Source organism: Leucopleurus acutus (genome assembly GCF_964270905.1).
Source record: "Leucopleurus acutus genome assembly, chromosome: Y".
NCBI classification, from domain to species: domain Eukaryota; kingdom Metazoa; phylum Chordata; class Mammalia; order Artiodactyla; family Delphinidae; genus Leucopleurus; species Leucopleurus acutus.
Genome location: NC_139164.1, coordinates 14,568,717 through 14,590,385, shown reverse-complemented (window position 1 = coordinate 14,590,385; position 21,669 = coordinate 14,568,717). Strand labels below are relative to the sequence as shown.

General features: G+C 47.7%; 2 protein-coding genes across 2 annotated transcripts; one reads left to right on the top strand and one right to left on the bottom strand.

Moving 5' to 3' along the window:
* Positions 1-1,611: 1,611 nt before the first annotated feature.
* LOC309978855 (testis-specific Y-encoded protein 1-like) lies at positions 1,612-7,022 on the top strand (the record flags this gene model as incomplete). The annotated part of the gene is made up of 5 exons (XM_082865501.1): positions 1,612-2,214; positions 3,544-3,655; positions 3,764-3,909; positions 4,025-4,094; positions 6,856-7,022. The coding sequence occupies 5 exons, from the start codon at positions 1,612-1,614 to the stop codon at positions 7,020-7,022; spliced, it is 1,098 nt and encodes a 365-aa protein (XP_082721627.1).
* Positions 7,023-8,177: 1,155 nt separating this feature from the next.
* LOC309978854 (uncharacterized protein) lies at positions 8,178-20,673 on the bottom strand (the record flags this gene model as incomplete). The annotated part of the gene is made up of 7 exons (XM_082865500.1): positions 8,178-8,237; positions 12,474-12,562; positions 13,729-13,840; positions 15,001-15,122; positions 17,358-17,418; positions 19,750-19,856; positions 20,565-20,673. The coding sequence occupies 7 exons, from the start codon at positions 20,671-20,673 to the stop codon at positions 8,178-8,180; spliced, it is 660 nt and encodes a 219-aa protein (XP_082721626.1).
* Positions 20,674-21,669: the final 996 nt, after the last annotated feature.

Below are 21,669 nucleotides of genomic sequence, written 5' to 3'. Positions count from 1 at the left end.
CCATCTCAGCTACAGCCACCTTTATCTCCTTCTCCAGTGCACGAGCAACCTTTCCCCCACCCCTGTGTAGGCCCTTGAGAAACACCTGGCCTTTGTTTCATAAGGTTTGGCACACCGACCCACACCGAGGCATAACCGACTGCCTCACACTGATTTTGCTGCTTTAAGACATCACTCTAATGTTCTGACAAGCCTTGTGGCTCAGGAGTATGGCCGTGATGGCTTAGCTGGATTCTACCCCTGCTCCCCTGTCCCACAAGACTGGGGCGAAGGGCTGGGCTGGGATGTGATCTCATTTGGAAGGTGGACGAGAGCAGAACCACTTTCACAGGGCATCCTTAGGGTCGGCAAAATTCACATCCTCGGGTTGGCAGTGGAAGGCATGCATGCGTGCGTGGTGGCCCTTGACTGGGTGCAGTCCTCAGCACCTCAGTGTGTGCGCACGTGTCCAAATAAAGTTTCTGGCGTTCTCCAGTGCCACCAAAGCGTGTCGTCCCTCTCTCGGTCTCTCAAAAGACAGGATGGCCGAGTCAACTTCGTCTCGTGCCATGTGTCAATGTCCGTTCCCGGAGGGACGCTTGTCACCTTATATTGGCTAGCAGAAAGGCAATTACTGCCTGCCACTCAAGCGTTTGAAAGGCACTATGCAAACGTGTGGTCACACAAAGTCCGAGAACCCGTGGGTGCCAATGACAGACGAGGAGAGCTCTTTTGGTGCCAGGCAAGGTAGAATTTCTCGGAGAGTTTAAGTATCCAGAGGGGATCCCAGGAGAGTGGGCCACAGAGGGAGGGAGCAGATACATACAGAAACAAGAACGCGCACGCACACACCACACACACACACACACACACACACACACACACAAAGACAGAGGGGAGACAGACAGACACTCAGACGGAGCTCTTCACTGCATGGCTTTTCTGCTCTTGAGCAAAGGATTTCAAGTCTAGCAAAGAGCTGGGTTTGCCGGACACTCCCCTCTCATGCCACAGAGCTTCGGGCTCTCTGTCCCCTGGAAGAAAAGTATCCAGCAACTTCGGCCACCATGCATTTCCTTGTACATTTTCTGAGAGTTCCCAGTGGTTAAAGGTCCCGAGGGAAACCAGATTCCGATTTTCTGAGTTTGGAGCAGGAACTCCTGGCTCCAACTGGCATAGGCCACATAGGTATCACAGGGCACCCGGGCACCCCAGACGCAAGGCCGGAGGCCTCCCTGGAGGCCAGCTCCTTGTGGAACCTGGGCTGCTAAGCCGGGCAGAGGGAAGTGGTGTTTGGGGGGACCCGGCAATCCCAGAGGCCGGCCTGTTTCCACAGGGCGAGGGGCGAGGCAGCCGAGGGTGACGCCCACTGTCCTCGCCCTGATTGGTCGTGATGGGGCCGAGCGGCCTGGGCGTGGCTTGGAACTCCTTCCTGCCACCTGGACACGCATGCCTGGTGGCCAATGCTCCTGCGCATGCGTTTCAGCTCTCTTCACCGCAGAGGCTCCAGGGAACGGTTCGGTCCGCAGCGAAGCGTGATTCTAGTCGCTAGGCCTGCGTGCTGTGCGGCCCACGTACTGAGCTTCCAGCTGCCGCACCTTCGCCGCTGCCCCAGCTCAGAGCCAGGTCCGCATGGGCAGTGAGGCGGGACCCGGGGTCATTCGAGGTGTGGGAGGGGGTCCTCAGGAAGCAGGGGCCCGCGGGTCCCCAGGTGTGGTGCTGGCACTAGTTGATGGTGGGGGCGAGGAGGCCGCCATCTTTAGCGGGGAGGTGGTGCAGCAATGCCCGGCCCTGTTGGAGGGAGAGGTGGCGCGGATCGGGGAGGTGTTTTGGCTGCCTGTGGAGGACATGATGGATGAGGTTGAGGTGGTGGCGGAGGAGCAGCAGCAGGAAGAGCAGGAAGAGCGGAAGCAGGTGGTGGCGGAAGAGCCGGAGGAGGAGCCCCAGGAGCAGGGGCAGGACGAGCCAGGGCCTCGACCCACGATCACCGGGTCCCCGCTGGAGGTGCTGCAGGCGCTGCAGGCCCTGCAGTTAGAGCTAAGCACTCTGAATACCCAAGCCAGCAGGACCTACACTCGGCTCAAGCGCAGGATTTGTCAGCGGCGGGAGTCTCACTTGGATGGCAGAAGCGCCATCATTCAGGGCATCCCTGGCTTCTGGACCAGAGCCGTATCCTTACAGAGGCCCCTTGGGGTTGGCTGTGGTGAAGGAGGAGCAGGAGTAGGAGCGGCGGGGGTGAGGGTGGGGTGGGGGAGGGGGAGCGGTGGGTGCAGGTGCAGGCCAAGAGCACTGAGGAATGTGGGTACAGGAGGGCATGAGTGGCTCCAAAGAGGCAGCAGGAACAGAGGGAGGCCACAGCTGTAGGTGTCTGAGTGACAACTTTGGGTGAATGGTCTTGGCCTGCAGCGTGCACAGCAGTACTTCCCCAGGGTGGAGGGAAGAGCCCGTGGCAAGGTCACAATTGGGAATAGCCCCGAGCACCCCTCACACAGAGCAGTTACTGGAAGTGTGCATTATCCCGGGGAACTGGCAGGAGACAAGCGGAAGTCCCAATACCCGTCCTGGTCAGTCAGAGCCCGTGTAGTTGTTCCAGCTGCCTCAGTGCGAAAGCACAAGGTCCTGCCTGCACACGGGGTGAAGTTGTAAGGGGCAGCTGTCCTTGGCCGGACACCAGGACCCCGGACACGCTCTTGGGCCGGCAAGAATCCTTACCTCCACAGGCCTTTTACCAGCACACTCGAGTCTGTGGAAGACACACAGGCGCAGGCACGCCCCTGACCTCCCCGTGGACCCTGTGAGTCCTGCAGAGCTCCAGACACACCCACGCAGGCCCTTCTGAAGACAGGAAACAGGGCAAAGGCCCAAGGCTTCGTCTTTGAACACACACACACGCGCACGTACTCACACACACACACACAGGCACTCACACAAACACCCACAAGCCCATGCACACACGGCGTAAGAGAAGGCATGAGGCAGCGACAGCACATCTAGACTGCTTAAGGAGTGACATGCCGGCACCCAGCACACACAGGTCAGGTAGAGATCAGGTTCGTTCAGGAAACAGGCCCTCCCCGGGTGGGTGCACTGGACCCCAAGGCAGCCACAGGCAAGAGCACGTCTGATGGCAGGGCAGGGGCCGAGGATGTCTTTGAGGGCCGGATGGGCGTTAGCGCTCACGGATCTGGCAGATCTGCTGCTGCAGTCTCTTCCTCTGGCGGGTCTGGGGACTGGCTCTGCGGCTTGTAGCTCTTCCTTCCCTGAGGTGTGGCATGTGAAGCCTCCTTGACCTAAAGCAGATTATGAACCACCCCCAGATTTCGGCCGTGATCAGTGACCAAGATGAAGACCTGCTTAGCTACATGATCAATTTGGAGGTCCGTCTGGAGAGACTGGGGCGTCGTGGGTGGAGGCAGGTGGCCGGTAGGGAGGGGGCGGGGTTGTCCTTAAAGGTTGGGTGTAAGCAGCAGGAGAGGGAAGGGGAAATGGTTCGTGGCTGCCAAGCAGGCAAGCTCAGGACCCCTAGAAGAGCTCCTGCCCTTCTCCTCCTCTTGGGCGTGGCAGGTGAAGGAACTGGGCCATCCGAGGCACCACTGCAAGTTGAAGTTTTTCTTTCGACCCAACCCCTACTTCTGGAATGACGTGATCCTTAAGGAGTATCACCTTAGCATCGCTGGTAGGAGGGGCTCCCGCGGGGCTGCGGGGTGAGGGCAGGCTGGGGAAGGGCGTGGATGCTGGGCCACCGTGACTGTGATCCTTTCCTGTCTCCCCTGTCTTCCTCCAGGGTACAGGGCGTCTCGTTCCACTAGCATCTATTGGTTCTGGGATTATGAACGGGGAGCTCCCAGCCACAGGCAGGACCCCACCGGCCTTCACTTCCTCAACTGGTTGTCTGACCACAACTGCCCAGGGTCTAACAAGATTGCTGAGGTGGGGTGCCTCTGGTCCCCCTCAGCGGTGGTGACGCTGGAGTCCCCCGGCTGCTTGGGGGGAGGGACGTGGGCCTGGCCTGCCCTGTCCCGACCTGGCCCCTTTCCCCTACCAGATCATCGGCGAGGACCTGTGGCCCAATCCTCTGCGCTACTACCCGAGGGAGGAAGGCCCCACGGGGACAGGTAACTGAGACGAGGACAGGTGGTTAAGGAGCCCAGGGGCTGGGCGCTGAAATGAGTGTGGTCCGGGTACACTGGGGCTCTCCCTTTTCCCAAATGGGAAAGCTCAGGCTGAGAGCACACTGTGGGCGGAGCTGGGTTTCAGGTCATCCCGGCCTTGGCGGCGGGTGAGAGGGTGAGAATGGAGCCGGGAGGACTGTAGGGCACACGGGGTAGCAGGACTCTAACCAGCTAAACTTTCAGGGTGAGTGCCCCAGGTGTCTATGAAAGAGGCAAGCACCTCCTTAAGCAGGCACCTGTGTGTGAATCAGCAGTCCCTGGCTTCAGCCTGCCCTCAGCTGGGGATCACCTGGGCCCCTCCCTCTGGCCCCTCCCTCCTGGCAAAGGCCTACAGATGCCGAGGAGCTTCATTCCGAGTCTCCTCCCGCCTCTTTGCTGACTTTCCGAGTCTTCTTTGAATTTTCACGTCCATCCCTGAGCCTCCCAGCACCACCACACAGACAGTCCCGGAAACGGCACAAGGCTAGCTGGGGGCAATATTGAGGACCTGGGGCAGGAAATGGCAAGGGACCACAAAAGGGCCGGGCCTACCGCCCACCAACGCCATGTCTCATATTGCTGGACACAGCCAGTGTCCCCTGCTGAGACGCCTTGTGCCCCGTTTGTGTTCCCGTCCCTGTGCTCCTGTGTGTGTGTACGTGTCTGTGTGTCGGGCGCACTCCAGACCCAGAGATGAAGGCGCCGGGGGAGCCTCAGAGGTTGGCCAAAGAGCACCAGAGTCAGGAGGCGTCTACAGATGTGGGAGACGGGTGGAGGTGTCTACCTACGCGGTTCGGGTGCCCACGGGAGAAACGAGGAAAGGATGGCCAATGAAGGTTCCAGAGAGCGGGGCCCCACGTGCCGGGAATGACGCCCAGAGAGACATAAACACGCTCACAAGTGCTCCTGTCTTGGTGTGTGTGTATAGGTACGGGGGTTCGTGGAGTATTCACGAGTGAATCAAGTGGTGTGGGGCTTCTTAGCCCGTGCCTGCGGACCTCCCTGTCTGTGGGCGAGATGGCGGGCCTGGGGAAGTGGAGGACGTGGGGAGGGCAGGACGATGTGGGATTCCGGAGAGGCCCAGGGCCTTCCTCACAGGGCAGGGACTGGAAGGAGGAGGAGGCAAAGAAAGAGAGCCTGCTGAACTGGAGACTTGCTCCGCAGGCAGGGCAAGGAGACAGGGAAGGGCCCTGGCCTGCAGGGGCCTAATGGCCTGGTGCCGCCTAGGGCCCGTGCCTGAGCCAGCAGCCTCTGTCCAGGACGTCTGGCGCACACTGGCACGACGCGAGGCAGGTGACTCCTTAAGCTCAGGCTGACCGTTGAGCACACAGGGTGGGAGCGTGGGATCCTTGCGGGCACTAGCAGCCCGCCCCGCGGGGCAGCGTTCCAAGGACGCGTGAGGCAGACGCCGGTGTGACATGTCGCTGTGTGCCCCGGTGGCGGCGTGGGTGAGTGTGTGCGTGCGGGCGAGTGAGCGAGCAGACAAGGAAGGCGGCCGGGCTGTTTGCATGCAGGGACCCTGGGACGGTGACAGAGAGCAATGCCTGCGGGCGCAGCAGACGGCTTGCTGGCTTCCCGGCTCTGCTGACTGGGGAAGAGAGGAACTGCCAGAGAGAAGCCCCGTTCCCTCGTGAGCGAAAGGCCGCCCGTGAATCCCTTCCTTTTCCTGGGCTCTCATCCCTGCATGCAACAGGCAGAGGGGCAAAGGTGAGGGCTGAGGGCTGAGGGGAAGCGGCTGAAGGGCACCCACCTGCCTTCCCAAACCACAGGTGTGCCACCTGCCTTGCTTCCCGCCCTGGCGATCCGAGGGGCAGCACGTAACTGTTACTCAGTCTGCTACGCAGAGGCTAAAATCCTCTATCCGAGCCTGCCCTAGGGAGCGGAGGGGGCGGGACGCTTAGCGGAACTAATGCCCAAGAGGAGCACGCTTCTCCTCAAGAAACTGTCCGGTGAGCAGTTCTCGTCCTCTGGGAGCCTCCATCCGCACATCCCTTCGGCAGGCCTGGACCCCGCTACGTGGCAGGCTCCTCTCAGCTTACTGTGCGCCAGGCCTCGTGAAAGAGAAAGCCCTGGAGCAGACAGACCTCGGGCCGGGAGGCCCAGGGATCCGTTTTGGGGTGGGGCATGGGGGGTGGCCCGGGGCAGGTGAGGGGAAGGGATGGCGGGCACCGGGAGTGCTCCTTCCTGAGCGGACAGCTGCTTTCCAGGCACACCTCTGGCCCAATGCACGAGGTCCGGGACCGACTCTGCGGCAGCTGGGCTTGGGAGAGTGGAGCGCGGTCCCCCGCGCTCCCTCCCCGTTGCCTGCACTTTGGTTCCAAGGGGAGCACCTCTGTCCCTGTGGTACCGGCCACGCTGACCTTCCTTTGCTTGTTTGGACTCCTGAGACCACGTGGGTGCCCACTGCCCCCGCAGCTGTTTCAAGACCAAGGAGGGTTGCAGCACCAGGGCAGCTTCAGGAATCCTCGTCCTCGCCTCCCAGCTGCACTGGCTGCGCCCTGCCGTGCATCAGCCTTGGGGATCTGAAGCCCTGAGGGCCGTGGTGTACACTTCTAGGGTGGCACACAGCCGTGGCCTAGAGAGGAAGGCCTGCCCCGCTCCGGCTGCTGTCCCCGCAGGCAGAGAGACAGACACACAGACAGACAGGGACTCTGTCCCTCCTCAGCTCCGTGATCCTTAAGCTGGAAGGGAGCCTCCCTCGTGGCTCCCACACTCCGGTGCCTAGGGTTCCCTACCGTGGAGGCAAAGGGAAACTACGTGCAGTGGCCCTGCGGCTACACGTGGGACACAGGGCAGCGGGGGACCTCCGACCCTCAGCCGGGCCCAAGTCCCTGGAGCCCTCTTGCCCTGGTCAGCGCTGCTGGGAGGGGCCTGGCAAGGATGAAAGGCTAGAGGGAAGGTTGGACAGCGTCCTCCCACAGCTTGACCTGGGCCACCCACGCGTAAGGCGCCATGGCTGGGTTCAGGTGCGGCCCGCCTGCCCAGGCACGATGTGGCAGAAATGGTCAGGCCACCCCCCGGTGGGGAAGGAAGGCTTACACTGCCCGCTGTGGCCCCGGGTGCCCACCGCCGGGGCCTCGTGGTCCAACCCAGTGGATGCGCCTCACTGAGATTCACCCTGGGGAACAAAGCTTCGACTTTGAGGGTGGAAACCTGTCAGCCCCGCTGGGGCACGGCACGCGGGGCTTCCCCTGTAGCTGTTGTTCAAGGTGGAGGGCCCACATCCTCCATGCTGTCCCTCACCGCGTCGTCCCTTGGCATATCGGGTTATCGGGGCCCTGAGACGTATGACTTCTTGTCCAGCGGGGATCTCCCTCATCCACTCAGGAGGGAGCACGCAGGCTCCATCTCTGTGAAGACGGTTTCTGTGTTGAAGTCGGCCAGGGTCTTGGTGTCCTTGTCCCTTGCGAGGCAGCGTCTAAGCTCGGCCCTGCCCGTGTTGGGGGCCCTGCCATTTCCGCGCATGAGCTCGTGTCTCTTTCTCTGACTGCGGCCAGGAGCCCCTCTGTCAGATATCCCGCCTCGCTGCCTGTCTAAAGCGATCACATCCTCCGGTCCCTATGCCCTTCTCTCCTGGCACGTCTCTGCCCGGTGCCGCTGGGGGCACATTCTCTCTGTGTATCACACAGAACCTGAAGGAGGTCTGCCCCAGGTGACACTGGCAGGGCCCCTGGTTCCTAGGTCAGGCTCTTCGGTGTCACCTGGCCAACCCGTTACCAGGGGGTCAGCGGACCTACAGCCGAGCGGTAGGCTCGGCCAACACAGAGCTACCGAGAGGAATGGAAAGGTAGCCTTGTCCTTGACCAAGTCAGTGAGACCCCGAGTGGGCAGAGGGCCTCCCGGCGAATGAAGAGGGTGCTGCTTTCTGCACCAGGGACGGGTTGACGCTGGCCCCCGGGGCAGGCAAGATTCCCAGGGTGGCCATCAGGGTGGGGGCCCTGTGCGTGTTTAGCAGTAAACAGCAGGGCAGACGGGAAGGGAGCCCACCTCCTCTTTTCAGCCTCACCTTCAGAGACTAATTTCTTCACCCAAGTGCTGCATCCACCTTCAGGACATTGTAGCACACACGTAGCCACGACCTGGTTCCCCGTGGCCTCCCACAGCTGCCTGAGGGGGAAAGAGAAACCAGCTGAGGGCAAACACCTACAGAGCAAAGGGAGCCCTGGAGCACCTCTCTAAGCAGGCGACCCGGGGACACGCGAACCAACCTGACAGCTGAGGGAAGAGGAAAGCGTGTCCCAAGTCGGCTGGGCCCCCAGCACCTTGTCTTCCTGTATGGTGCCACAGACAGGGGCACGGGGAATGGAATCGAGCCTGCGTGCGCCCCACGGTCACCCTGTCGAAGGCAACCGGGAGGAAACAGAACACAGGTGCACGTGACTCAGCCTCCCACTGCACTCACTTTGAACCACACTGTCCCACAGGCAGGGCAATCGTTCCAAGAACAACCCGTGGAGCTCAATGTGCACATGGGCTAGATCCACAGAGGGGAGGCGGGGGACAGAAAACAACTGGAACAGTAAACAAGGGGGCGCTGACCAAAATCCTTTCTCGTGGAAACAGGTACGTGTAGAGTTCTGCATAGGTACCTGCCCGTGTGTAGTGTGTGTGTGGGGGGAGTGGGGGGGCACGTGATGCACGTGCGTGCTCAGGAACAGGCACGACTACTGTCATGCATGCGTGGACGTTGGGATGGACGCGGGGATGTGGAAAAGCTTAAAGAGCTTATAGAACGTACGTAAACTGTGGGCCAGTTGAAGCCCCCAAGCCAGGGACTCCAGCCCAGAGGTACCACCCGTGGAGCTAAGTGTAAGTGGCATCACACGCCAGCACCCTCGACCAGGGGCTGAGACTAGAGGGAGGAAGAAAGCACCTGTGGAAGGACAGGGAGGATGTAAAGTACATGAGAATCATAAAGGGCCCGATGCCCAGGCCCAAAGAGGAAAGACCCACCCTCCACCCCTCCAGCCCCACTCCCATCTCAGCTACAGCCACCATTATCTCCTTCTCCAGTGCATGAGCAACCTTTCCCCCACCCCTGTGTAGGCCCTTGAGAAACACCTGGCCTTTGTTTCATAAGGTTTGGCACACCGACCCACACCGAGGCATAACCGACTGCCTCACACTGATTTTGCTGCTTTAAGACATCACTCTAATGTTCTGACAAGCCTTGTGGCTCAGGAGTATGGCCGTGATGGCTTAGCTGGATTCTACCCCTGCTCCCCTGTCCCACAAGACTGGGGCGAAGGGCTGGGCTGGGATGTGATCTCATTTGGAAGGTGGACGAGAGCAGAACCACTTTCACAGGGCATCCTTAGGGTCGGCAAAATTCACATCCTCGGGTTGGCAGTGGTGAAGGCATGCATGCGTGCGTGGTGGCCCTTGACTGGGTGCAGTCCTCAGCACCTCAGTGTGTGCGCACGTGTCCAAATAAAGTTTCTGGCGTTCCCCAGTGCCACCAAAGAGTGTCTCCCTCTCTCGGTCTCTCAAAAGACAGGATGGCCAAGTCAACTTCGTCTTGTGCCATGTGTCAATGTCCGTTCCCGGAGGGACGCTTGTCACCTTGTGTTGGCTAGCAGAAAGGCAATTTCTGCCTGCCACTCAAGCGTTTGAAAGGCACTATGCAAACGTGTGGTCACACAAAGTCCGAGAACCCGTGGGTGCCAATCACAGACGAGGAGAGGTCTTTTGGTGCCAGGCAAGGTAGAATTTCTCGGAGAGTTTAAGTATCCAGAGGGGATCCCAGGAGAGTGGGCCACAGAGGGAGGGAGCAGATACGTACAGAAACAAGAACGCACGCACACACCACACACACACACACACACACACACACACACACACACAAAGACAGAAGGGAGACAGACAGACACTCAGACGGAGCTCTTCACTGCATGGCTTTTCTGCTCTTGAGCAAAGGAATTCCAAGTCGAGCAAAGAGCTGGGTTTGCTGGACACTCCCTTCTCATGCCACAGAGCTTCGGGCTCTCTGTCCCCTGGAAGAAAAGTATCCAGCAACTTCGGCCACCATGCATTTCCTTGTACATTTTCTGAGAGCTCCCAGTGGTTAAAGGTCCCGAGGCAAACCGGATTCTGATTTTCTGATTTTGGAGCAGGAACTCCTGGCTCCAATGGCACAGGCACGCCAAAATAAAGTTAAAAACAGTAGTACTTAAAACGTTTCCCAATGTTTTACAGTCCAGGGGTACTAACTTTCACTAAGATATATACTCAGAAAAGTTAACTGGTTCCATTTACATTTAGTGGAAAATTGGTTTTATTATCATTATTCCCACGTTGGTCATCTGCCACTTGAATATGGATCAGAAAATAGATACTTAACCTCAAGATTTCTTAAACTCATTACATTCACATGTGTAAATTTTCCTTTCATTTATACTATTGCTTTTTTTTTTTAAAGGAGATGTTGGGGGTAGGAGTTTATTAATTAATTAATTTATTTTTGCTGTGCTGGGTCTTCGTTTCTGTGCGAGGGCTTTCTCTAGCTGTGACAAGCAGGGGCTACTCTTCATCGCGGTGTGCGGGGCTCTCACTATCGCGGCCTCTTTTGGTTGCGGAGCACAGGCTCCAGACGCGCAGGCTCCGTAGTTGTGGCTCACGGGCCCAGCTGCCCCGCGGCACGTGGGATCCTCCCAGACCAGGGCTCGAACCCGTGTTCCCTGCTTTAGCAGGCAGAATCTCAACCACTGCGCCACCAGGGAAGCCCTATACTATTGCTTTAAAAGGATAAAGGCACATAGAATGTCAGTAATAATGCAAACATTGTTTTTCAGCCTTTTTGGAGACTTCTCAAACCTTTTGTATGTTTAAGCTTTCAAAAAGGAACATGTAATTTGCTTAGCCTAACTGGAAAACAGTCACAGCTTGTGATGGAGAAATAACACATTGCTTAATTTTGAATACATTCATGTTCAAAGACACAAAGGAAAAGTTTAGGCAAACAGCACAATTCATCCTCCAAACAAAAGTTTTATGCTTGTTTAACTCAGCAGTATAATTAACAAGAAATATTTCATGAAATTGTTTTACTCTGAAAATTCTGAGCATTACATTTTAAACACAACTTCTACTTTTCAACTAACATTAACAACTATGAAAGTACTTTGAATAATTCCATGTTGTCATTTTCTCTGAAAAGTCATAAAGGGAAAGTTAATATATGCCTGTTCCCCCCAAACCAACATTTTTCTTTTAGTAGTATTCAAGCATCAATTAAAGAAACCAACTTAAACTTTTCCTTTGTAAAGAACATTTGGTACATAACTGAGTGTTATTTTTAATATCTGCTTTGGCCCTCTCATTCATATTGGCTTCCCGCATAACCTCCCCTGGAAGCCCCACAACCTGAGCTACTGTATGAGTCACGAGGAGCAAGGTAGCCCCCATTCACAGAGGGTGGAAACCCTGGTTGTTCTTGTCTTCCACGCTCACGACCACTTGAATAAGTATTACTTTGGCTGCTTGAGTAACCTTCCGGACCTCCTCCATATCCATCTGTTGTATTGCTATCATAGCGACTGCTTCCACCGTAAGTCACAGGGGCCCTTTGTGCTGCTGGTGCACCACGGGAGTCACCTGTGAAGTTAATGATTCATAAACTAAATTTAAACATTACAAATTTTTCTGGTATCATATAACATGACTTAAAGTGCTAAATATTTGAAAAGATAAGCTTTATCTGTCTCTGCTATGAAAATATAAACTATGTAGCAACAGTGAAGGGCTTTCACATTTATTTAAAAGAGCGAGCAATATTTTTCAGCCTAAGTAGTTTATTTTAAAGTAAATGTTATTTTCTGAAAATGGACTGAAATTCTCACCTTCATAATGTTCCTATGCTTCATACTTTTAATAGCACTCTACTGATTATTTGAAAATGTTAAAATAGGGGCTTCCCTGGTGGTGCAGTGGTTGAGAGTCCGCCTGCCGATGCAGGGGACGCGGGTTCGTGCCCCGGCCTGGGAGGATCCCACATGCCGCGGAGCGGCTGGGACCGTGGGCCACGGCCACTGGGCCTGCACGTCCGGAGCCTGTGCTCCGCAGCGGGAGAGGCCACAACGGTGAGAGAGAGGCCCGTGTACCGCAAAAAAAAAAAGAAAAATGTTAAAATAGTTTTTCTGTAATGAGAAATAAAGATGAGACTGTCAATTTACCCTTCATTGCATTTTAAGTGAGCTATTAAGAAAATAATTCAAAGGTCTTTAATTTATCAAAAAGGCCATGCTAAACATAGTTTTACCTTTGAGGAACTGAAGTAAAATTAGAGTAAACAACGATCTGGTTAAGTCTAATTCTATGATTTACAGGTTGTAACTGGACTCTTACCGTAACTCCCACATGAATCCCTGTAAGACCTTCCACTTCGATATTCAGAATAATCTCTATCACGACTTCCACCACAGCCATCACGATCACTAAATTTAAAAGAATGTCATAGATTTAAATTACGTGTCACGATCACATAATTTAAAAGAATGTTTTTATTTGATAAAAACACAAAACTTTATATTACCTATGTTCCCCAGAGGGATGATCATTCCAAGAACTTGAATGTCCATAATAACGGTATGCATTGACTCTACGTGGTGGAGTATAATCCTTGCTGTCTCGGGAGCTTGGATAAGCTCTGCTTGAATAAGTTAAATAAAGCAGATAAAATTTTAAATGCAACTTATAATATCCAGAATATATAAAGAATTCAGACAACAGAAAGACAAAAAATTTTAAACGGGCAAAGGACTTGAATATACTTTTGTTCAAGGAAGATACACAATAACCAACAAGGACATGAAAAGCTGCTCAACGTATTTATTATGGAAATGCAATTCAAAACCAAAATGAAATATCTACTTTGCACCTATCAGACTGGCTATAATTTAAAAAAAACAAACAGAATATATCAAGTGCTGGTGCAGATGCAGAGAAACAAATCATGTATGTGCGTGGCAGAAATGTAAAATAGTACAGGCTCTGTGGAAAAGATTAGCAGTTCCTTAAAAAATTAAAGAATTACTATATGTCCCAGGAATTCCACTCCTAAGTATATATACACTCAAAAAGAATTGAATACAGGTACCCAAATGCTTGTACAGGAGTATTCATGACAGCACTATGATGGGAATAACCCACACAGATGGATAAACAAACCATGTTAACCACACATAAAATGGAATATTTAGTCAGCCAAAAAAAAAAAAAGATCAGAAGTAGTGATTCATGCTACAGCATGAATGATCCTTGAAAACATTTATGCTAAGGGAAAGCTGGGTAATAAAGGTCACATAGTGTTTGATTCCATTAGTATGATATATTCAGGATTAGATAAATTCATAGATAAGGACACAGATGGGCACCTACCAGGGACAAGGCGGGAGAAAATGGGAGTGACTGCTTATTAATTTTATTTTGGGGTAATGAAATGTTTTGGAACTGAACAGAGCTGGTGGTTGCATAACACTGTTAAGTGTACTAAATGTTACTGAATTGTTCACTTTTAAATGTTCAATTTTGTGTTAGGTAAATTTCAGCAAGAACAACAAAATTAACCATGGCTTAATTCATATACTGTGTTTTTTCTTACCTATCTTTAGTAGCATAACCACCATCTCTTCGTGACATATAGCCAACTCTCCGAAAAGAGACTGGCTCTCTGTGAGGAGAAGCTCCATAATGTCTTCCACGTGATACTGAGCCTTTAATTTAAAAATGCTTGTGTTTAAGTATCTCAAAATTGACAGTAATGTTTCCAGGAAAAATTCAAAAGTCTGATATCCTTCCTCTCTCCAAAATCATTTTAAAAAACTACTCCTTCTAAAATTCCATTTATGCACATTTTTGTTTCCCTTTAAATGATACCACTGAACATTTTATTTTCGGTACACCTCCCGTTCCCTATACATTTCACATACCCTTTAAATTACCAGCAGTAGGGAAAACTTCTCAAAATTTGAGCAAATAATTAATTTTTGGTAACTACTGTCACATATTCAATCACCAAGTGGTTGGCTCTCTCCTTTATGTGTACAACCTTAATTATTGACCTTTTATGATGATAGCAATAGTGACTTCTATTGTTTATTAGCAATAAAGGGCTCATTTGAAAAACACTGTACCACTTCCAAAATATGAAACTATCTCCCATAAATAATGTTCTCTTCATGTGTTAATTCTTATTCCTAATTCCTAGAGGTCACTAGGACGTTGTTTGTTCTCTTCTCTTGTTTGTTCACTAGGCTAACCATCTAATAATGGAAAGGGTAGGCTTCTTAGCTTCTGTTGTATTTTGAAGTCAATACCGTGCTACATTTGGCTTCATTAATATTCTACACATAAAATGGCAATTTGAAAATGACTGTTTCAAGTCCGTACCATATTAAGGATCAGAAAACAGTGCTAAAAAAGTTAAGAGCACAAACTACAGTTCATATGGCAAGTTTCAGTTATTGTTTATAATAATTAAATTAAAAACCAGGTGGCCAATATACATAGCTAAACTACTCTACAGACCAGAACATTCTCTCACAGGACATAGTTTTCATGAAAATTCTGATATTGAAACTATGTGATAAAGAAGCCTACTAACCAAAAAGTGTTAGCAACAACTTAAATTAAGAGGAATTCTATAGCAAACATGGACATACAAGCAATGTTTTCCCCACTGCACTGCTAATCACCTACTACATGTATAATTAGAAACTAAAAGATTATTTCCCAACCACAAATCAATCAATAAATTAGTGATTGGTAAACATGTTCATATACTTCTCACTTTCCATTTTGCTTAAACATTCTGTTTAAAATAGCTCACTTTCATTAATAAGAATCAACTGCCTCTGCATTACATAGCATTTACCTTGTCTTCCCATCCCACTACTGCTTGGTCTTTGAGCAGATCTTTTAGGAGGAGGACCTCCACTTCTCGAAGATGGTCCTCTTTTAACTGGAAAGGGTCCCCTGGAAGAACTCGCATTGAGACTAGGAGTATATCCACCACAACCTGTGTTTAAATGAAATCTTTTTAGTTAACTAGAATCAACATTTTTTCATTGGTCAAGTTTCACTTATTGTTATAAATTTTCACTAAACAATTACCCCAGTCTTCAGCTTTCATATTTGTCTAAACCAGTAAGATTGTTTGCTCATATGACACATAAGTTAGTACAGTTCAAAGACTTACTGTAAAAGTCAGTTTGGAAAATCTAGGAAGAAATTCAAGAACCACTGGTATGAAAGCAGTTTGGGGAAAAGAAAGAGAGTACAGAAAAACCTGGATAAATTAAATGTAAACCTGAACTTTGATCAGTTTAGGAGGAAGATGATAAGTTATTAGTTATATAATTCTGGTGTCAAGGAAGCTTTTTTTTTTTTTTTGCGGTACGTGGGCCTCTCACGGTTGTGGCCTTTCCCGTTGCAGAGCACAGGCTTTGGACGCGCAGGCTCAGCGGCCATGGCCCATGGGCCCAGCCGCTCCATCCTAGGTATAGATCAAAACATTAAAAATAAAAAAGATGAATAAAAAATGCATTACCTAACAGTTAAGTATATACATACAAACAACCCCCTTTGCAGGAGAATATCTGCTTATAACTTTACAGTTGGCCCAGTATCCCTAGTTCTGCATCCATGGATTCAACCAACCTTGGATCACGTAGTGATGTAATATGTATTTATTGAAAAAAAAATCTGCTTGTAAGTTGACCCACAGTTCAAGCCTGTGTTATTCACAGATCAACTCTTAATGTTGATTTTTCAGTGAAAAGGGCTATGTTGCGTTCAATTTTAATAGTATTTAAGAAATGCACATTAAATACTGAAAATTTATGTTTTACCTTTCTAACCAGAAAGATGTTTAGATATATTCCAATTCCCCTGTAGTGCCACAGGCAAGAAAAAATGAGTATTCTTACACATGGCAGAATACGAACTAGTAAACTTTTCTCAAGATCAAGTTAGGGGGAAAAGAACAAAACTATGTTATCTTAAAATGGGCACACCCTTTAACTGAACTTTCAAAAAACATTTCCTAAAATTCACACATCTAATTAACACAAAAAGAAACCAAATGTTTTATTTCTGAAGACTGGTTATGGTTAATAGGTGAAGCAAAGGTTGTTAAATATATGGAAGTTTTTGAAATACAAAGTGCTTTTCCTCCTTTTCTTACTAAGTAGAAAACTTCTCTGAAAAAATTCAAAAAATATATTTTCAACGACTTTCTCCTCTAATACACACAGAAAGAAAACATACATGTTTCTGAAGCAGAGGTTTTTACTCTTTTCCTGAATCAAAGACACCTTTTAGAATCTAAAGCCCTATTTATTTCCCTAAGGTATTTTCCCCCAAATGCAAACAACAGACCCAGGGAGGAAAGCCTCATATCAAAATGACAACGGAGATTTGCTTAGATTTCTGAACACATACACTTAAGACAAATACTGCAAGGTGAAACCTAAAATATGAAGTGTTTATCCCTGAATTGTGGATATTCTGAGTGACTTTTATTTTCCGTGGTGTAGTTTTCAAGATTCTCTAGTATTTTTATGATGCAATAAGTCTACTCTCAGAATAAAATTAATCAATGTATTTCTAATAGATTATTAATGAATCACTGACTTAAACTCATATAAAGTTATTGGCCCTAAAATGAAAAATTCTAATGTATGATCGATAGTAGTACACTCTGTAGAAAACTTCTTGAAGAAAAGAGGCAATTAGTAATAATGGTAAAAGAGACTGAATTTAGTTTAAAATTTATGCTATTTCCCTGTAAGGTGATTAACTTTTTGCATATTATCTAGTTAAGTCATTTTATAACTACAATAAGTCCTTACAACTTAGAAATACTTCTGACTATCAATGTAATTCATCATCTAATAATTCTTACAGACTACTTTGCTCATAAAGGATGGAATAAAAACTGAGATGTTTCTATACAGTTAAACTTATGATTTTTCGGTCCTATGGCTGCAGCCTTGTATTTTAAAACATTACCCAAGTGTCCTCCACGTGAGGGATGCTCTCTTGCTCTTCCATTTCCTCCTCTTCCATTTCCTCCTCTTCCATTTCCTCTTCTTCCATTTCGTCTTCTTCCATTTCGTCTTCTTCCATTTCCTCCTCTTCCATTTCCTCCTCTTCCATTTCCTCCTCTTCCATGTCTCGGATTTCTCAGATGGCCCCTGTTTCTTGCAGGAGGTTGCGGTCTCTGTTTACCACCGCTGTCAAAAGATGGTTTGTTGGCTCGCTCTACTTTAATTGCTTTTCCATCCAAAGACTAAAAAGATTAAGTATAACATTAGTAACATTACATCAAATTTATTTACTACTGCACTAGTTCAAGATCAGTATTTTTTCCACAAAGCAAACATTTTCTTCTGAAATGATTGTGTCCTTCACTGTGCCAAATAAATGAGATTTAATTAGTAACAGTCTTTCAGTAAGTCATCCAACACAAAGTGTATGTATTGGCAGTTACAGCTCCCTGAAATGTCCTCTGGTATTAAAAGAAGATTAATACCTCTCACTTATCATGAGAGAATATACCCTTTTATTTTCTATAATGGATAACTAAACTCACTTCATTTCTGTACTTCTACCATTCAAAGTTTTCAGTGTCCCAAGGGTATATAAAAGTATACGTGTCATTTAAAAAATAAAATTTTTCATTGGAATAACAGAATTATCCATTATTCAAAATGGTTATTCCTACTCTAATTATTTTTAGCATTTATTAAATATTAAGAGAAAGAAAATTTTCCAACATGATTGCTGTTCTGTATTTACTTCTAATAATTTCCCTGGTTTTTTTTTTAAATAGAGCACTTATCTGGTCCTTAACATCTCTTGCCTTATTCAATTGTTTAAACATGTCCCCAAAGAGTAACTTATTATAATACTACTTCATATTCTTATGTTTCAGAAATGCTTACATTTCTTAATCTTCCATCAGCTTCCTAAATTAACCTTCTATAGATGCCAAAGTAATTTTTGAAAACATAATGCAAATCATCATATAATTGCTCTACATAAAACACTCTAGCTGTTTCATGTTATTTTTGGAAAACAATTTTAAATGCTGAATTCCTACTAAGACTTCTGGTGGATATGGATGGGCCCTGGCCCAATACAAACAGCCTCAACAGCCATGTGTTCCCACCTTAGGGCCTCCTTTTCTGTTTCTGGGTCCAAAATATTTCCCATAGACTTATGAATGGCTGCCTCCCTCCCAACATTCAGGATATAACATTGTGAGATCTATATGTATAGAAATAGTGTCCACCACTCCCCTTAAGCTCTAATGAAATTACTTAATTTCCCTTAATATTTTTCCACATGAAATTGCATTTATTTTTACTTGTATGCTTCTCATCTTTCACCCTAGAACACAAGTGTCCAAGAAAATAGGTATTTTGTCTTACCCACAACCATTAATCAATTGCTAAATCAATGCCTGCCAATAAAATATCTGTTGAATAAAGAAGTGAAGACTAATGTCTACACAGACTACGCGTTCTTGTGCTTGAAAACAAAGAAAATGGGGGTGGCGGATCACCATCAACTGTTCTTCATAACGCAACTTTATCTCTGCACCCAAAATAAAATCATGAGTCAAAGTCAACTTTTAGGTACTACCATACCTTAAAATATGAAAGTAAAGTAAAAGGGTCAACATGTGCCAAGTGCCTGCAGCATACCAGAAACCAAGCTATAGAAAAAGGGAATTAATGTATGTGTTCCACACTATGAGAACTGAGAAGCACTGGAGGTAATTTTAACAATTAACAATTCACAGTATGATGAATATAAAAAGATATTACCTGCAATATAAAATGGGAAAAATATTACCTACAATATAAAAAAAATCTTGGAGCAAATATGCAATTAAAAGTACAGTTTTGGGCTTCCCTGGGGGCGCAGTGGTTGACAGTCCGCCTGCCGATGCAGGGTACACGGGTTCGTGCCCTGGTCCAGGAAGATCCCACATGCCACGGAGCGGCTGGGCCAGTGAGCCACGGCCGCTGAGCCTGTACGTCCGGAGCCGGTGCTCCACAACGGGAGAGGCCACAACAGTGAGAGGCGCGCGTACCCGCTCCCCCACCAAAAAAAAACGCCGAGACTTAAAAATAACAGTATGGGGGTTTTCCTTGGTGGCGCAGTGGTTGAGAGTCCGCCTGCCGATGCAGGGAACACGGGTTCGTGCCCCGGTCCGGGAGGATCCCACATGCCGCGGAGCGGCTGGGCCCGTGAGCCACGGATGCTGAGCCTGCACGTCCGGAGCCTGTGCTATGTAACGGGAGAGGCCACAACAGTGAGAGGCCCGCGTACAGCAAAAAAAAAAACAGAAACAGTATGGGATATTGGGGAGAGCTCTACAGGCTAAAACTTATTTACTTTTATGTTTGAATGCTAAAACGGGTTTAAAATATATTGTTAAAGCTAATGTTAATTTCAATCTCTTTCCAACCAGACAATCCAGTACTTATGTGACAAAAAGGAGAGTGAAGGCTTATATGGCATTATGTTAGTTTAAAAAATTAGAAAAAAGAGAAACAATCTAGAAATAGTATTAAATGGAGAACACAAAATATTATTAAAAGACTCTTACCTTTCCATTCATATCTTTGGCAGCATTCTTTGCATCTGCAGAATTCTCAAAAGTAATAAAAGCAAAGCCTCTAGACTTGTTTGTTACCCGATCCTTCATCAAAATAACTGTAATACACATAAATCTTTTTAATTTAAAATTTCACATAAAATTGAACTTTTCATATTTTCAAAATAATCAATCCTTTGACAATTTCTCATAAGGCCTCCTTAACTCAATTTGATGTTATGGACACAGTACAGTAACAACCTCCTGAAAGTTACTTAACACTGAAACAAAAAACAAAAACACATAAACCAAAAAAACCCTTTCCATTTTATATCATTTCCAGTATTTTAAAAATAGAGTCAATAATTTCAACCATTCTACAATTAGCATATCTCTTCCCATTTCATGTCCTATGACCACAGTATATTTAAAAAGCCCTGGGACTTCCCTGGTGGTCCAGTGGATAAGACTCCACTTTCCCAATGCAGGGGACGCGGGTCTGACCCCTCTTCAGGCAACTAAGATCCACATGCCGCATGCTACTCGGTGTGGGCTTGATCCCTGGTCAGGTAACTAAGACCCTGCATGCTGCAAAGCACGGGTCGGGGGAAGAAAATAACGCTGCTTTTTTCCCTTCTCAGTAGTAGGAGCCCCTAAGGTGTACACTTTCCCTCATTGCCCAGTGCTTTCCTAATAAAAAGTAGAAACTTAAATAAAAAGTGCTCATGTGTTAAAAACAGAAAAAGCATTATAACTTAGCTGTCCAGTGGTGTATGTTTAACACACATTTGCTTTGAATAGATATATATATTGGTTCTAAAAATTACCTTCCATAATGTGACCATATTTCCCAAATACCACTTCAAGAGAATTTTCATTGGTGTCAGCATGGAGGCCTCCTATGAACAGTTTCCCAGGCTGATCTGCTTCCACCATTTTTCTGTAAGTAATTAAAAATATATCTTTATACTCATAGCAAAAAATAAATTATAAGCCAAAAGTATCAAACTATTACACCTGTTTAAAACTCAAGTAAAGTACCCAATATCAGTGAAATTATTTGCCATTTCTTACTTAAAAGAGAGGAAACTTGAAACACAAAGCAAAATAAGCACTGGCATAACAAATGCTCCATTTTTTATAGATCTCTTACAAAAACCTGTGTGTAAAAATCAGATTAGAAGGCAACTGTAAATTCTTTTGAGCTGCAGGGTTCAACGCTTCATTTCCAAAAAACAACAAAAAAATAAGCAATAAAAAATGCTCCTGGATTCTACACATCTAACAGTTAATAAGTTTTATGAACTGTGCAGAAAATACCTTAAACATTATTTTCAAAATTTTCCCATCTACTCACATTTTTCTTGATTATGCATCAAATACTGTTTAAACTTCAAAAATGGTAAGTCATAAAAGCAAAGGAGGGAGTTACATCCTTTACTGAGGGAAATTTAAACTGTTTTACTTATACTGAGAGACTTTAAGAAACACTGGTCCAAAGAGAGTAACATACTTTATGTGCAAAATTAAAATCTGACGGTTTTTGTCAAGTGAATCAACATTTTGACATCTGATAACTAAAGTTACAGGTTTTAAATCATTTAAGTTAAAATAGTTAGGTATCTTGCCTCTATTGTTCAGTACCTCTGCTTTCACAAAGAAAACCCGTAAGGAAAAAAAAAGTGCACGCGGAACAAAATGGCGCCCTGGCGTACGCTCCACTACCCGCAAGTGAGAGAAAAAAAAAAACTTAAACAGCAAAGAGGGTACGCGTTAATCAAAGGTAAATTTCTCAGTCCGCCCCCAGGGGTAAACAAGTTAAACAGCAAAGAGGGTATGCCGCTAATCAAAGGTAAATTATCTACTCAGTATTCCCTCCCACAGCATTTCAAACCTATCTCCACCCCTCTCCCCACCCTCTCAATTCACGGA